This window comes from Sebastes umbrosus, chromosome 8 (assembly GCF_015220745.1).
Source record: "Sebastes umbrosus isolate fSebUmb1 chromosome 8, fSebUmb1.pri, whole genome shotgun sequence".
Taxonomy (NCBI): Eukaryota; Metazoa; Chordata; class Actinopteri; order Perciformes; family Sebastidae; genus Sebastes; species Sebastes umbrosus.
In genome coordinates this window covers 13,646,530-13,664,611 of record NC_051276.1, presented here as the reverse complement: position 1 = coordinate 13,664,611, position 18,082 = coordinate 13,646,530, and the positions used below count along the sequence as shown (strand labels likewise).

Genomic DNA, 18,082 nt, shown 5'->3' with positions numbered 1-18,082 from the left:
TGTTCTTACCTCTGCCAGACCTCCCTGAGGAGATCCTGTTCTTCCCAGACTTGCTGTGCCGGATGATCCTCTGAATCTGGTCGACAGAGAGCTTTTTCAGAACCACCACAGGCTTGGGCCTCTTCTCAAAGTCCTGCACCAAACCAAGCCTCTCCAGTTTCACCTTGGGCTGTCCCCACATTTGACTTTCATTTGACCCACTGCCATCTTTATCACGTTTGATCTGAATAAAAGAAACAAAAAACAGAAAGGAGTCAGGAGAGCTCTCGGAGTTTGTCAAGCCTGAAGTTCAAAATTCACAATTTAAAGGATTTGGACATAAAAACATGAGCTTTGTTTACAGAAAAGAAAATCATGAAAGAAAATAAAATGTAAACAATGGATCAAACTGATTGACATGAGATTAGTGATTTTGTGTTAGTTTCCACTCCAGTATAGCTATGATAACAAAGACATAAAGGAATAATCCACTATTTTATCAACATTGTCTCCATGTCTTAAATAGTAGGAGTAGTGATCAATACATGGTACATTGTCAACACTGCAGTGCCAAGGCAGCAACTCCTCCACTCGGTTGTGGATGTGTCCATTCGTAAACATTTTTCACAATGAGATTCTGACTAAAAATGTGATGTACAACAATATGCAATTATTCCTAATTAGTTAATGGTGAGCAATCATTAGCAAACGTATTTTTACTTCATAAGTAAAGAAGTAAAAGCCAATTCATCAAGTAGTCTTTTCCACACCTAATATAAGCGCACTGCTCTTGATTTTTAGAATCTTTCTCAATTAGGTGTAGAAAATCTTACATTTGTAGATACATTTCTCAGAATATGATTTAATTCAAACAACTCCAGCACAGGGAAGTCATAACTCCAAAACACGACCAATGACTGACATGCATGACCTATGCCAGTAGCCTTGTAACCAATCAGTTTGAGCTACGTTTCCATCCTCCAGAGGCTGCATAGCTGAATTAATCCTGCCAGGACGACTCTTAATCGTTTCAATGGCAACTTCAACTAAAAACCAAGTAAACCGCCGCATTTTCAGTAGACTTGCCATTCACTGCTGGTATGCTGTGTGGGTAATTAGCTACCAACTTTGATTGCAACATTAAACGACTGACAGTGTAATCTTGTTTGCTTGGGTGCTAAATATGGCTACCATACAGTGGCTGCTAGTGCAACTACGGTTGTTTGTTCCTTGTTTCAGCGGATACCTTCTAGTAGAGCAAAAGAAGCTATTGTATGCAATACATGTAAAGCTGTACCTGCTTCTTTGTAAGCAAACACACAAAAACTAACATGTTTTAATATTAGCTCTTCACCACTTTACTGTGGTGGGGGCATGTAACTGTGTTGTGGCATGTGGCTGGGGGCTTCACCTCTGAACACTGATTTATTAATAGATGTAAGAAAAGATAAAACAAATGGAAGTTTGATAGTAAAGAGAAAATTTCCATTTTTCGGGCCAGATTACTGACAGTGAATGCTTTAAGTAGATGTTTACCCACATGAAGCATCGGTGAAATTGTAGTTGAGCATTTCTTTAAGGTACTTGCTTCTGTTTACACAGAAGACTAACAACTTAATATCAACTCTTCCAGCAATGGTAGGTGTGGGTTAATGTGTTAACATAATTTAATCCCAGGAATAAACAAAAGGCTTACAAATGGGAAAACAAAAACGTAAACAAGAGTGAGCAGTGGTGTGATTTGGATTTGTGAGATTGCAGGCAGTGAAAGTTGAATGATTGGTAGGTGGGTAGATATTTGCTTTAGGTCAGCCCAGATCACCTTAGGGATCTGGAAGTTCTTCAGCGCGCCACTATGCCCTCCCAGGAGCTGAGCAGGGAAAGAATCTGGAAGTTTAGCACCAGAGGCAGATGAAGCCGGTTTGGAACCATCATGCCTATTGCCGCTCCGACCAGGCTCTCCAGTGGAAGAAGCCCGGTACCTATCTCGGTCACTTCGGCAGCGCGAGTCAGGTGAGCGTCGGTCTCGCCCACCGGTCTCGCTCCGATGCCTCCTATCTCTGTCAGAATCTCGGTCCCTGTCTCGTCCGTGTTCCCCACGGTTTGATGGCTTTGGCATATCTCCCCGTCTGTCTGAGGATTTCTCATCATGTCGGTGCTTTGATGACTCCCGACCATCTCTCCTGCTGTCATGCTTATCCACCCTGTTCTTGATGACTTCCGGTCGTCCATCTGGTTTTAACCGCAAAGCCGTGTCAGAACCTTCCACTGCAGCCTGCCCACTAGCTGGTTCTTCAGGCCAGCGTTGGGCCTCAAGGGCTGGAATAGGGGCGGCCAGACAGGGTTCAAGCTGGCCATCAGCTCGGCCTGCCTGCTGGAGGTCGATGCTCACCATGAGGGGAGGGCGGCTGGCACCGTTCCCAGCTGCGGTGGCCTCTTGCGGGGTCAGTTTGCCAGCATTGCCCCCTCCTGTGGATCCACTGCCTGGGGCACCTGTGGGGCCACCTGGTCCCCCCGCGCCTGGCTCCAGGGGAAATGAGTCCTGTTTTCTCTTCTTCAGTGGCTTGTCTGTAAAGAAAAAGAGATAAAACACACTTGTAAAACCTCTAAAGTTTACAAACATTTGTTCAGTTTTTATCCATACAGTCATATTTAGAGATATTCTACATACCTTTATCCTGCACCTCCTTGGAGCACTTCTCACTAGCCGCCTCTCGTTCTATCCTTTCAATTTCAGCGAGGGCATCCAGCTCTGCTTCGTCGTAAGGGGAACTGGGAGGCTGGAGACCACCGGCAACGCCAGCTAGCTGCTGTTGTGACAGCCGAGCTCCTAGATTTTGCTGGAGAACAGGCACCTGCTGAAAGCCCAGTTCTGTCTCCATATTGTCAGAGTTCTCGTCCATTCCCGGCAGACCATCACCTGAGATATTAACAAAAATACTTTTACAGGGTTGTATTTAAAAGGGCTGATACTTTCCCCTCCAAAGGTTCTGACTGACAGGATTTATTTCTTGTTCTCAAAGATGTGAGCTCAGCATACCTCTTTTTAGTACTGCTATTTGATTAAAAAGCTGTGAAAGTTTGAAACTGGAGATGTAGGAAACTGCATAACAAAAACATGAGGAACCAGCTAAGATTAAGCTGATCGAAATTCTTCCTTACCTGGGGTATCGGACTCATTTGACTTGACCCTGGACAGCTTGAGGGTGAGTTTTGTCGAGTCCTTGTTTGGAGAGCTTACAATGTCGTACATATCCTTCTCCTCTTTCACCGCTGGGGCTTTCTTCCTTTGCTGGAGCTGCTGTTTCTGGTCAGGTCCTCCGTCCCTCGGTGAGTGCGCATAGGGAGGTGGTGACTGCAGAATCAGCGGGGGACGAGAACCCGCTGTGAGGAAGCGACAGATAGAAAAGAAAGTTATCCTCCGACGGCATGTCAAAAGAAAGCGCACAAAACCAGACAGCACTGTGACAACCGACAGTGCACTCTAATAATGTTCAATGCTATACACAAAGACGACCACTAAGACTGTGGCCTTTTATCACTTTGAGTGATAATGGCCTCAAACCATTCTGTTGCTGTGAAATTGTAATAAGTAGTTTTATAGTGCTCCTAAATGAAAAAAAGGCATGCACTGTAGTGTCTCCTCTCCTCTTCCAGTGTCCTTACGTTTAGGTGTTCCTTCACTCCCTGCTGGGGAGCAGCCAGACTGTGGAGACCTCAGAGAAAAAGGAGGATTCCTCATGGCGGAGTCACCCTCCTGGACAACACACAGACAAAACAGATGTAAGCTACCGGGTATGATCTTTACACTGGACTTTCAACCAAAACTTTGCTCCAAAAATATCTTAAAACAGTTGACGGCAAGTCCAGTTTCTGTCCAACTGTTGCCAAATACCCTTCCCTCACGAGGAGGGAACATTGTAGCAGCGTTATATGTTTATGCCAATGTTTCCCTAAATTTCCAAGGCATCTTCCCTCAAAAGATCCCCCCAAAAAACTAGCAAGATTCCACCTCAAAACCAGTATCAATTTAGAAAATTGCTAATTGAAAACATCAAAAGAAAATGAATCTCTGAGCCCATTTAAGATAAAGTTAATAAAACCTAAACAGAACTAAAACACACACAACTTCAGAAACCCTTGTGTCTGGTTGGTTAACATTACATAACCGCCCCTAAGAACTTTAGAAATACTCGTCTTCTCTTTAGTCTTAGACAGTTTGTAAAATCTTGCGCCTGAATTCTTTCTAAATCTGCTTGTGCAGTCCATTGCAAAACAGATATTTATCTGCTCACTGTTACCTGTTTACTACCTGAGCAGTGATAGTGGGGGCTTTCAAGTACAATGACATCACATACATGCCCTCTATATGCAGTTTGTAGAAAATGTCTTTTTTGGGCTCACATGACAAATCTTTCAAACCTCATGCAGAGAAATTTCACCTGTTTAAAAATAGGATTATTCAAAACCCAACTTAGTTGTTTGTTCATAAATGTCTGCCTTGTGTAGTAAACTCATAATGTATTCATTCTAGACTTTGTCAGTCGTACCTCATTGCTCAGTCGTTGTACAATGTTCATGTAGTCCTCAGTGCCGTGTCTGTCTGAGTGGTGGTTGGCAGCGTTGGCCATCTGCCCTGATACTTTGGCGTCATGGATATTTCGTATGCCACCTGGAACCATGGGACTGGCCACAGACACTGCCAGAGAAAAGAAGAAAGGTGTCATTTTAACATTGTTGATCGTGACAGAAAAAACATCTCTTAAAAATTTAAGATGTGTCCAAAAATTGCTGATTAAAAAAAGGTAAATAAGCACTTAGTGTACAGTGGATTTTATTAAAAATGTTGTGTGGCTTCAGTTCTTCCAGGAGTCAGAGAGGTTTCATGAGACCCAGAAAAATGGTGAGTGAATCACTAAAATTTCAACTACTATACATAGAAAATGTAATTAAATTTACAGGTGCAGTGAAAATTATTTTGTGAGTAAACTGCAAACTTATTTTGGCTTTTAGCTGCTAACTTGTTTGGGAAGCAGATGTTTGTAAATCACTACATGGTTGACACAAACCTGTTCCTCCTGTTATTGGTCAGATATTTTACCAGTGAACTGGGAGTACATAATTGACTACAACAGAGCAGGCACTCTAAATGCAAAGCATCAACATTTCAACCAATTACATTTAATTGTAGCAGCCACAATTGTCACAGTTGTTGTAAAATTAATTGCGCATTCTATTCATGTTTGGAGGGCATGACTTTTCCAGTCAAAACCCCGCCCATTACATAGAATCTTTATCATTTTAAAAAATGTATCAAATTTTAAACAGTGAAATTCACTGGGAAATAAATTGTCGTACATAAATAAACTTGGATTATAAACAAATATATACAGTATAATATACATTTTCATCATTTAATATGCAACTTAAAGTCTGAAAAATTAAGTTAAAATATACATAAACATGCAAGTGTATCAAACATTTGCTGCACTTCAATTTCTTTTTACACATCTGCCAACATATACCACACTGACTGAAGGAACTGAAGGAAGTGTTAAGTGGCTTAACAAGGAAGGAACAGAATCTTGTCCACAAAACCATAGCGGCTAATCACATGCAACTAACAACGCACCAGGAAGCAGAGTGTGTTTAGAATACAAAGGTCAAGAATTTAGTTTTATACTCTGGCCACCTGACAGATTTTAATCTGCTTTCCATTACAATTTATGTTTAGCTAATAAAATCTAGATGTTGTCATGTCAGAAACCAAAACTTGAGTTCACCAGTTTATAAAATGAACACTGGAAATCATATCAAAGCACAGCTCTCCTGCAAACTTGTCTTCACACAAATCCTTACTAAATGGGTATCTTTGGCTGTTTATGTACACCTTTTAGGAGACACCATCAAACTTCAAACTTTTAAAGTTTACTTCAATCTAATTGTCAAATTCTTTGCTGCTAGCATGTTAACCTCACATGTAAGTCTGCAATTGGGCTGATGTCTTTCAATGAATCATACAGGTCATGTGCAACAGCCAGGTGCACACACACACAAACACAAGCAAGGAAAAAGGTAATTTTTCAACACAGACCCCCCAATGCATGTACAGTACATGAACACACTCTCACCTTGTTGTATCTGTTGGTGTTGGTTATAGCTGGGTGGTTGTTGGTGGGGATACTGCTGGATGTAACCAGGGGCAGGGCTCTGAGGAGTGTAGGGGCTGGGTACTGGACTGTTCTGGCTCATGTACCGACTACTGGAACCAGACTGGGGCGCCACAAACCGGCTGGACAAAGTGGAGAGGGGAACAGGGAGAAAGACATTGAGCAAGCAAGTAGAAGCAATTTGCATGCCTAACCGTAAAATAAATAACATTATATCACTTAAAAGACAATATCTTTGTATCTTTCACTCACCTTGATGGATTGGGAGACATTGCGTCAGGCTGGAAGTTTGCAGGCTGTGCAGGGCTATGCAAGGAATTTTGGGTGATCTTGTATGGTGGTACCATTGGCTGCTGCATAACATCTGTTCAGAAATGAAAATACAGTATATTTGTTTCCAAATATCAACATGATGCTGGTCTTTATGATTGTATGCTTTCATGTCATAGAGGCCCTTTACACCTTGCATTAAAATGCGTCTCGTATCCAGATTGCATCTAGATATGCTTTAACCTTATTATATTTACACCTGGTATTAATATGTGTCTCCTGTGTTCACATTGAGATCTGATCGCTCTGTCTGAAAGGGCTGAGAGGAAGCCTCCGGAGGCTGCACTACGCACAGGCTTGCAGCCAGATAGGGGGTGCGTAAGGTGAGGAAACATCAGCCTCAAAACGCCACCGTTTAGGGGGAAGAGGGCCCGCAAACGTGACTTTGAGGTACGTTTACACAGGCAGACACAGAAGGATGAAGAGAGGAGACACTGGGCGCAGACAGAGCAGTGTTGGATCTGTGGCGGTGATCTCTCGGGTTATGGCGGGCACCCTCCACCCGGCTGAAGCTTTGAATATTCAATGTTGATTATGTCCAGAGGTGGTTTAGCCGATCAGATAACAATTCGTCTTTAATGCGTTGTTGGTGCATTTACACCTGTACTTTCATGTGGTCAAGCACTATATGATGCAGTCTGATCACCCACAACACATTTTAAAGCCAGGTGTAAAGGGGGTCATGATGTGCAACAGGTATTTATCTCCATACTTTTCTCCCTGAAGATGCCAGGGTTCCTGGCCAGCATGGTCTGCAGCAGCAGTGGTGCATCTCCCTCTGGCTCATCGCTTCCCAGGTTGTCCTTCAGCTCTCTGAAAACACACGCAAAAAATAAGTTCAGTCACATTATAAAATGGTGAGGGTAAGACTAGTAAAAATAAAGTGAGAGAGTAAAAATTGGGTTGCATAATTAATAGTAATACGTAGAAATAGTTATTGAATAATGTTCAAAATCTAAACATGTATGAATGCAAATATTCATTGCATTAAACATACCGTACATATGATTAATTTTATAGATAACAGTGGTTACCACAGAATTAGATTCTACTTGTGGCGGCAGCCTACCGGAAACATTTTTGGGTGGTCCCTGCTGGTAGCCACATTAGTCAATAAACCAGTGGTACTCAAATCTAGGGGCAGTACGGTCGCTAGTGGGACTTTTGTTTACTTTATACCTTAACTTTCTGGTGTTGTGTTGTTTTTTGGCTAACACGCGGTTACAGCGGGCATGCGGTTATAATGGATGGGTTGCGGGTAGTTGAAATAATACACCATTAATGAGGAAAAGCAGTAAAACAATGGCTTACAGGATTTCTTAAAAACAGGCTATAGAATGAACCTCGTGTGTGCGTAATGTGTCACTACAAGCCTGGCCTGTCAGTCCAACAAGGGGTGAGCGAAGGGGAGCAGTCTGCCGCCCATACCGGGATCCAGTCTCAGTTGAGCAGACTGGAGTGGCATGTCAGGCATGCCACCACAGTCCCACCGTGGGTCCTGCCCAGACGGCTGAGGCTGCGAGGCCCTAGGCTGCACCAGCAGAGCCGAGCTCTCCATCCGCTCCATCGTGCCACCACTAATCCACTAGTTCATCGATCGTGGATGGCATCGTTCTCTCGGACGGATAATAAAATTAAAAATGCTAAAATTGATCGCCAAATATACTTGGGTGGCCTGCCCAAGTAAAGTCTCTGAGTGGGAAACACTGGATATGTAGCCTACACTTCAGGGTTGGGAGATTGAATAATCTACTGTAATCTATGAGAAGGTAGCTATCCCTTTAATATATTTGGTTGTACTAAGGGCAATGTGGCAAATCAATGAGCAGAACTGTTTCATGGAAAAATTGGATTCACAGAATCTTTGCAACAGTGTAATGACATACACTGATTTAAATGTATATTCCAGTGGATGTATATCAATAAACATATATAAATATATGTATATACATATATAAATGTATCTTTCTGGACAATTTTTTCATATACACACTTTCACTTGTACACTCACATGTGCTCTGTGGAGACCTGGTTGAGGCCATGGGCTAGCTGGGAGGCCAGATTCTCATCCCGACAGCCCAGTAGGCAGGTGACTTCCTCCGCGATCCTCCCATTGTATAGGAGGCTCTTAGTGGTGGTGGCCGGGAGAGGGGAAGGGAGGGGCAGCTGGTTCAACACTGAGATGAGAAAAGAGAGATGATGGAAAGGACAGAGGTGGAGAGGTAAAGAAATAAAGATGAGGGAAAAGAGAGAGGGTGAGAAACAAGCATGAGCAAAACAGGACATGTGGTCATAAAAAAGAAGAGAGAAAAAGAAAGACAAGGCAAGGGACAGAATATGCTATCACAATTGCAAATTTACATCTGTTCAATATTTCAGCTTGGCATTTTACACTGAAAGAGGAGACACAACAAAATCTGTGATAGTGTGTTTGGATCACAGCTGTGTGTCACTCACAGTCTGTGAGGCTAGCGATCCCAGCGAGAGTGGTGATGGGAACATGAGGCATATCCCCATTCATGCTGAAGGTGAGGGTGGGGGAGTGTGTAGATACACAGGTAGATCAGGGGGCCGATGGACGACACCCGTCCTCACATCTCCTGACTCCTAGGAGAGAGGAAGGTTAGTCGGGGAAAGAGAAAGACAAAAAAAAACAGCATGAGTGATGGGCAGGAGAAGCAAAGAGAAAGAGAAAGAAAGTAGAGGAGAAAAAGTGTGAATTCATAAAATGAGTTATTCAGATACATCAAAAACATGGAATCAAATGCAGTGAATGAAGAAATAGTTGCTGTATAGCCTATATATATTGCTGTGTCTGCCCTGATGCTGAGATTATGTTTTGTGAGGGAGAAATAGTGACGGCTGCATCATCTGTAAGCGACACATAAATGTGTCTTATTAGATCTGGTCAATAAAGATAAACTTGGCAATATCTTGTCAATCAAGAAAAACTGCAATGGATATCAACCTTTTCACTCATATATTTAGTATATTATTATTTATATATGTTACTGATCCATAAGAGGGGAGTCCTTAGTGCTCTCTGCTTGGGTTACAAGGACACAGGATCAGGAATGTCATGCATGAGTGCAGGTTAGGTGTCTCACTCAAAAAATGTTCAACAGATACAAACGCACAGAGAACTGAATCTAGGCCCTCGAGAACAGACTATCCTGCGGCTCGATCACGCTATGTTATTATACTGGTACGTGCTATAAGCAGAGACAAATCAACAATGAACTCAAAGAGTCCAATGTACTGATTAAAAAAATATTTGAATGATTGCGATTCTTGTTAAACCTTGTAGAACAAGCCAGCTCAGCCTCAGTATACTGACTGATGCTTATTATGAGTCATTTAAATGTCATGTCAGATTACTTAGATTTCCCTTGATAGCAGATAAGCAATATACAAACATCTTGGTGGTTTCCAGAAAAGTGGAAATGCATTCTCTGAATGGAAAATATATTGTAAAACAGTTGTAAACATGACTGCATGCACAATATTAACATCACTGTTTGGCTTATTAGGATAAACAAAAGAAAGGGGCTTCAAGGGGGGTAAAAAAAGCATGATCATAGTCATGTATTATACTGCCACCAGTATAGATATTTTTGAATAATATACTGCCCAAGTGATAAATGTACTCCAGTGAATAAGCCCTGACATTCTGATTGCCCCTGGTAATACAGTGGATACTATACCATGTGTGTAGTACACTAACGTTCCTCTATTTTCTACACTTGAGTACTGTGAAACTGAATAAGCAGTCATCTGATGTAAATTTTTGTGTTACTACCATAGAAGTCTATTCCCCTTCACTGTCAAACCATAGGGCTCTTCCCTCTCAGCTTATAATGATGGATCTGCAGAAATTTGGACCCTATGTCGCACTTAATTTGTCTTATCCCTTTGCTAGTTAGGTGTCCTTGACCTCTCAAATAAGACTGCACCGGAGGTCAAGGAAAAGCAGAGGGAAAAGCCAGCTGCAATTTTCAGAACATCAGCCCACGCTTCATGGATAAACCTGGTTGCTACAACAAGCCGATAGAAGGCCAGCGCAGGGCTCTCTTGTTATCTACATTTACTCTCTGTGACACAAAATGATGAGCGTACTCAGACATCGGCTTCATTTGAAATCACATACTATGCACTACATACTCAATAGATTTACTATCGTTCAACATACTTTTGTGTGAATAAACAGTAGTATGTATCTTTTCGGAAGCACTGACCAGTAATTTACGTCGTCACTTTCTGAGAGCCCCCTTTTCCGGTTGGAGACGTGTAACCATGGTAACCAGTGCCAATCTCATGTGACCAAAATGAAGGTTTGTAAAAATCAAAGTCTGAATTAATTTAAAATATATATTACGCCTAGCAAAGTGAAAGCTTACTTACTTACTTACAGTTAAAGCGAAGCATTATTGATGTTACAGAGCTGCCCGCCAATGTCTGTTATGAACGTTGTTGTCAATACCGCATTGCATTTTTGGATATTTATGCCACCGTAGTGTCCAGCGTTGTGTGCTGTAATATTTCACTGGAAATAGTATGTAATTTGTGTACCATTTGTTTCATACTAAAGTTTTGGACATACTAAAATATCTCACATACTGTTTTTAGCGTACTAAATAGCATGTTAGTATGGAATTTCGGACGCAACCATCAAAATGAAAGACCTTGCTTAGGCTACAAGAGTCTCAAACCCTCTCAAAACATGTTAACATTCTCAGTTGCCTCCTCAATTCAGAGTAAACAGGCATTACTATTATTAATAATGGCATGTCAATGAAATGATAAATGGCTTAAAACATTATAATAATACCTTTTTGAAGAACTCTGTGCAGTCTCGGGTGGACTCACTGACATTTCAGATAAAAAAGTCCTACTCCTTCAATCTGTTGAAAGAGAACATGGCTCTGCATCAGACTTAGTGACAAAAAAACTGCATTTTATTTTATAAGAACTTGTGTCTACAGTAGTTAAAACTAAGAAACTAACCCAAAAACTAACAAAATAATGCCAGAGACAGCATCACAATATTGACTCTCACACATGCAATGACCATATCATTACTGCTGCACAATCTTCAAACCTGGAATGCAACAGTATGCAGCACTGTTGACCTCATCAGTTTCCATGACTTCTAAAGAAATGCAACATTTTTCACAGGAACTTCTGCTTAATACTGATGCCACGTAAAATCTGTAAACAACAATGTTGCAACCAGTGCAAGCTGATGGTCGAGGTCGACTACGTGCAACAGCTTCTGCACGGACCTAACTGTTACAGAAGATCAACAGATGGATATTGTAAACATTACATGAGCTAGCTGTAAATGTTAGCATGCTCAGTCCAATGTGCTCTTCCTCTGTACGCAGGGGCTTGGCTGACAGCTGTGAGACTGACAGGCAGGAGGCAGCACAAAGGAACAGATGCACTCTGTGATGGTGGCGGCAGCAGCAGTAGTGAGTGAGTGGGGGGGGCTGCATCCTCACAGCCAGTAGCACAGAGCCACCGTACGCATTTCTGCAGAAAAAGCTATCAAACTGCATTTGCTGTGCTCAAGAAGTAAAAATATATACACCAACATTAACATGTCTTAACAATCTCTGATAGTTACAGTAACTATAGTTGAGCTCAGACTGTAAGTCACTCAAAACATTTCAAAACAACCAAAACCAACATTAGCTTCTGCCAAATACACTCCAGCAAACCAACATTAGGAGGCAAAATAACACAAAATGACAGTAGTGAGTGGGGGGCTGCATCCTCCTACAGTAGCACAGAGACCACCGTAACAAATCCTGCAAACTGCAGAGAAAACTATCAAACTGCATCTGTTGTGCTCAAGAAGTCAAACTATATCCACCAACATTAACATGTCTAACAAACTTCCGATAGTAACGGTAGTTGAGGCAGCTTGAGCTCAGTCTGTAAGTCACTCAAAACATTTCAAAACAGGATAGCAAACCAAAACCAACACTAGCCAAATACTCCAGCAAACCAACGCACAACGTTAGGAGTCAAATAACACAATTAACGTTAGTTAGCACAGGTCACAGTTCACGTTAGCACTGGCTGAAAGCTATCAAACTGCACCTGTTGTGCTCAAGAAGTCAAAATATATACCAAAATGAACATTGTCTAACAAACTCCCGATAGTTACAGTAACTATAGTGGAGGCAACGTAGCTTGAGCTCAGTCTGTAAGTCACTCAAAACATTAGCTTCTGCTAAATACTCCAGCAAAACCAACGTTAGGAGTCAAATAACACAAAAATGATGACAACCTAAACAATTAACGTTAGTTAGCATAGGTCATAGTTCACCTTGGCATTCATTAAACTGTTTATCTTAGTTTACATTAGCAGAATAGACAGTTAGCAGCCCCGCTTACATGCAACAAACAAACCTGCAATAAGTTGGACTGCCTTGGATCTGTCGAGCTACAACATTACCAACATGTCTAACAAACTCCAATAGTTAAAGAAACTATAGTTGAGCTCAGTCTGTAAGTCACTCAAAACAATTCAAAATAGGATATCAACCAAAAACCAACATTAGCTTCTGCCAAAATACTCCAGCAAAACCAACATTAGGAGTCAAACAACACAAAATGACAGGCTGCATCCTCCTCCAGTAGCACAGAGACCACCGTACACATTCTGCAAACTGCAGAGAAAGCTATCAAACTGCATCTGTTGTGCTCAAGAAGTCAAAACATATACCAACATTAACATATCTAACAAACTAAAGTTAAAGTAACTATAGTGGAGGCAGTATGAGCTTGAGCTCAGTCTGTAAGTCACTCAAAACAGCCAAATAGCACAGGTCACAGTTCACGTTAGCACTGGCTGAAAGCTATCAAACTGCATTTGTTGTGCTCAAGAAGTCAAAATATATACCAACATTAACATGTCTTAACAAACTCCGGCAGCTACAGTAACTATAGTTGAGCTCAGTCTGTAAGTCACTCAAAACATTTCAAAACAGGATAGCAACCAAAAACCAACATTAGCCCTGCAAAATACTCCAGCAAACCAACGTTAGGAGTCAAGTAACACAATTAAGGTTAGTTAGCATAGGTCATAGTTCACGTTAGCATTCATTAAACTGTTTATCTTAGTTTGCGTTAGCAGAATAGCCAGTTAGCAGCGTTGCTACTTCCAAACAAACAAACCTGCACTAAGTTGGACTGCCTCTGATCTGTCGAGCTACCGATAGCAGCTAAACCCACTAAACATTTAGCTAACAACAATAGTCGTGTTTTACTAAGGCTAGCTCAGTGATGCTAACTAGCTCTAACTGTTGTTGATTAGCCTCTAACTAGCTTCTTATACCCGCTCACCAGTCAGGATAACACAAGGAAGCGCTGCTCCGGGTTGGAGGATGTGAAGTCAATTCCCGCTTATGAGCTCCAGAAAACTACGATGTGTTAGCTGGTGTGAGTAGATGTGAACCGCTAACGGGAGTGTAATTCCCGTAGCAGCGACGGCCCAATCCCCGGACTCGACAGATGACATCCAGTCTGAGGCCGTTGCGCCTCGGCGGAGCAAAAACACACCTAGCCTAGCCTAGCTTAGCTTCCGTTAGCTCCCGGTCAACCGTCAACGACGCCCGTTGGTGCTCTTTACAAGCAGCAGCGTTTATCCACCGTATTGTTAATAATCACACAGTTATCAGCATGAAAGATGAGCTGCGGGGTTATATTTACCTTGTGTTTCTGAAGGGAGGTGATGTTTTAGCTCCGCGTCTCTAGCTCCTTTCTTCTCGCTCTTGATTGGCTAACAGAGCCAGCTACAGCAGCTAGCTGTGTGTTAGCTGCTAGCCGTGCTAAGCTAATCAACAATAATCCGTGTCGGGCTGATATTCGGGTCTTTTTTCCGCCAACCAGAGGCTGATAATGATCCCGACGTACAGTCACCAGGAAACATCCGCTCCGTCGGAGTTTTTCTGTCGGTTCTGCGCCGACATTAAACAAATGAACGCAGCACAATTTACCACAGTTAAAATGAGAAATATGACGATTGTTGCGATCATCCAGAGCCTCTCTCTCTCTCGCTCTCTCTCTCTCTCTCGCTCGCTCGCTCTCTCTCTCTCTCTCTCTCTCTCTCTCTCTCTCTCTCTCTCTCTCTCTCTCTCTCTCTCGCTCGTAGAACAAAATGCCGACCGGAAGTTCTGCCGTCTGTCTGACTGACCAGAGATCTCAGGATGACTCCCTCCATCGGCGCCAAACAAAATGCCATGCACACATTTAGTGTTTGAGGCGCTAGATGGTGCTAAAAGACAGCATTGGTAAGCTTACAGTGTATTTACATTTACTAAATAAACAGATTACACACACATATGTAAATTAATTATTGTTTTCTGGTGATTAAACAGGCCATGCAATTACCCAAAAAATCAATTAAATCATTTACAGTTTCTTCTTGCATAAACTAACTAATATTTTAATGATACACATTATTATTTAATAATATATAGGCTATACACTACACACGCATATTACAATATTTTCTGTTATTTGTGCTGTATATATATATATATATATATATATAAACTTGATATGTTTATATATATATATATATATAAAACTTGAATTTTATATATATATATATATATATATATATATAGCACAAATAACAGAAAATATTGTAACTAACTAATATCTATATAAACAGATTACACACACATATGTAAATTAATTGTTGTTTTCTGGTGATTAAACATGTCGTGTAATTACCAAAAAAATCCATTAAATCACTTTAGATCTCTTACAGTTTCTTCTTGCATACACTAACTAATATTTTAATTATACACATTATTATTTAATAATATATAGGCTATACACTACACACTTCTTCCACCCTTATTGTGCTGTGGTGGAAGAAGTAGCCTACTCCAATCCTTTACTTAAATAAAGTAGTAATACAGCTATAAAAATACTCTATTGCAAGTAAAAGTTGTGTATTATTAGCAACATATAAACTTGATATGTTTATATATATATATGTGTGTATATATATATATATACATATACTTTCTTTTTATTTATTTAACCTTTATTTAACCAGGTAGCACTCAATGAGATTAAGAATCTCTTTTGCAAGAGAGACCAAGACAGCAGCATTTACACATACATTAAAGTTTCAGACGCCACAACATAAAACTCCATTAGCAGAAGCATTACCTTTCTCTGGTAGCTTACAGTATATTTACATTTACTAAAAAACATCTAAATAAACAGATTGCACACACATATGTAAATTAATTATTGTTTTCTGGTGATTAAACAGGCCATGCAATTACCAAAAAAAATCAATTAAATCACTTTAGATCTCTTGCAGTTTCTTGTAAAATACCAACAAGTGGACAGTCAGAAACAAGTAGTATTTACATACAATGAAAAGCATAAGAAAAATAAATTGTCAACACTTGATGCCTTGATTTACATATTTGAAAAGGAGTGAGAAGAAGTATAAACTTTTTCTGGTAGCTTACAGTATATTTACATTTACTAAGAAGTTTCATAAATGTTTCTTGTTTATTAACCTTTTATTATTCCATGATTTATCCCTATTTGATATATGGTAATATTATTATAATATTATAATTTTCCTTAATTTGCCTAACTATAATAATTATTATTTATAATTATTCTAACTATAATTATTACCTTTAATCTGTGTCATACAGAATATAAATTAATTACTGATATAATTATCCTTATCAAAATATAAATTGTGTGAAATATGACATATGTTTGGCTACAATTTTCAAAAACTAAACTTGCAAGAATATTGCCAAACCTAAGCCCTTTATGTGACAGGTGCAAACAGACCCTAACAGACAGTGTCCATCTACACATGCTGTGGTCTCACCCAAAACTGAAAATCTGTGCCTTTCTGGTCATCCTTTTTTGACCGTTTCCAAGACCTATGGCTATAATATTATGTCGTCTCCTACAATTGCAATTTGTAGATGACTCAAATCTCTCTGCTTACTTACAGAAGGTCATTGCCTTTTCCTCTCTATTAGCTAGACGCTCAATTCTAATTAAATGGAAGGATGTAACCCATCCATCACACAAATGGATCAAAGATGTGATGCAGAACATCAAGCTGGAAAAAATCAGATGCACCCTCAACGGCTTCCTTAAGAGTTTTTACAAAACCTGTGACCCATTATTAAACTATGTGATTAGTCTACCTGGCCTGGAATTATGTGGTCTGTCCTATTTGTATTCTGTCTGTATCAGATGTTGTGTTGGATTTTGTTTCTTTCTGTCTTTCCAGTATTCCTTATCTTTCCTTACATATTTGTACCTTGAGATGATAGCTTATGTTAATGTCTTGTCTGATAGATAGAAAACAATCTCTATTTATAAAAGTTTGGTACATTTGCCAGATTTAAAGTGATTTTTTCAGGAAGTGCAAAGCAAAGTGTTTTGAGGGAGATCAAATCACTGTTTGACCTCAAGGTGTCAGCATCGGCATTTGTTGAATATGATGGTGATCGGTATTCTGAGAAATAGTGCTGCGTTTGTTAGAGAGGCAATAGCCTGAATGAAGCTATAGGCCTACAGTAGATAGGGCTTCCTGGTTTGAAGCATCAGTTCCAGCAACAACAATCAGGGTTGGTGGAGGAACCCGAGAACTGCTCTCCCCTCCAGTACCAACAACCACTAATGTTGCCTTGAGCAAGATACTGCCTCCACCTACAGCCGCTAAGCTGTTCACTTTCTGTACATTACCTCCCTCAGACAGCTCTTAGGTATAAATATGGGTAGTTCATAGGCAGCTACTCCCTAATGCCTGGAACAAACAGGTATGTCCAATCTAGTTCAAGTCAAGTCAATTTTATTTATAAAGCCCAATATCACAAATTTGCCTCAGGAGGCTTTATGATCTGTACAGCATATGACACCCTCTGTCCTTACACCCTTGATTCGGATAAGGAAAAACTCTCCAAAAATAATTTAATGGGAAAAAAATAGATGAAACTCAGGAAGACAAACAGAGGAGGGATCCCTGGTCAGGGGCCCCTAGGCAACTCTTTGTATAGGCCACCCACCCTTACTCATCATGCTTTAACGTTAACAGAAAAAAGTAATTTAGTGCCATGTGTAAAAGCATGCTAGGGATATTACACGGCCTACATGTACACACTCGGGGAGCACTGGCATATACACACAAAACTTGAGACAAATATCTAGTCAATTTAGGGATTTTCTTTAGTAGATCTTGGTCATGGTGTTCTTTCAGACGTTGTGCTTTTAATTTTTGTGCTTCGTGATCATATTTTCATTTTACCACTATTCTGTCCAGCAGTGACGTATTATTTGAAAACCAAATTGACCTTATGAACATGGTCACATTATGGGGCCAGGTTCATAAGGTCTGATTGGGTAGATGTGGGCCACTTCTACCCCATCAGCTACTTAGTTTTTTTTAATGTTTCCTATGGGCCAGTAGGGGTAACATTATTTTTTCTCTGAAGTATGTTTAAATAATTAAAAATAATCTGGCCAATCTGGGGCCCTTGCAAACATTGAGGCCCCTAGGCTGCAGCCTAGGTCAGCCTGTGCATTAATCCACC

General features: G+C 40.5%; 1 protein-coding gene and 1 long non-coding RNA gene across 4 annotated transcripts in view; one reads left to right on the top strand and one right to left on the bottom strand.

Annotated features, from left to right (window-relative positions):
* nipbla (NIPBL cohesin loading factor a) overlaps nucleotides 1-14,602 on the bottom strand; it is a 37,213-nt gene extending 22,611 nt beyond the window's left edge. The window contains exons 1-13 of one of the 3 annotated variants that reach the window (XM_037777084.1): nucleotides 14,199-14,602; nucleotides 11,308-11,380; nucleotides 8,937-9,086; nucleotides 8,491-8,656; nucleotides 7,192-7,292; nucleotides 6,402-6,513; nucleotides 6,111-6,271; nucleotides 4,530-4,678; nucleotides 3,646-3,736; nucleotides 3,142-3,363; nucleotides 2,651-2,899; nucleotides 1,802-2,547; nucleotides 10-223 (exon numbers count right to left, since the gene is read on the bottom strand). In XM_037777084.1, coding sequence (XP_037633012.1) covers nucleotides 10-223; nucleotides 1,802-2,547; nucleotides 2,651-2,899; nucleotides 3,142-3,363; nucleotides 3,646-3,736; nucleotides 4,530-4,678; nucleotides 6,111-6,271; nucleotides 6,402-6,513; nucleotides 7,192-7,292; nucleotides 8,491-8,656; nucleotides 8,937-9,000 — 2,275 coding nt within the window. In that variant the 5' untranslated portion in view covers nucleotides 9,001-9,086; nucleotides 11,308-11,380; nucleotides 14,199-14,602. Of the gene's footprint in view, nucleotides 1-9; nucleotides 224-1,801; nucleotides 2,548-2,650; nucleotides 2,900-3,141; nucleotides 3,364-3,645; nucleotides 3,737-4,529; nucleotides 4,679-6,110; nucleotides 6,272-6,401; nucleotides 6,514-7,191; nucleotides 7,293-8,490; nucleotides 8,657-8,936; nucleotides 9,087-11,307; nucleotides 11,381-13,832; nucleotides 14,111-14,198 lie in introns of those variants that run through there. The other 2 variants (XM_037777085.1, XM_037777083.1) reach the window with 2 other exon arrangements.
* Nucleotides 13,812-16,692, top strand: LOC119492566. The gene is made up of 3 exons (XR_005207810.1): nucleotides 13,812-13,928; nucleotides 14,641-14,779; nucleotides 16,495-16,692. It is a non-coding gene; the product is annotated as an uncharacterized LOC119492566 (long non-coding RNA).
* Nucleotides 16,693-18,082: the final 1,390 nt, after the last annotated feature.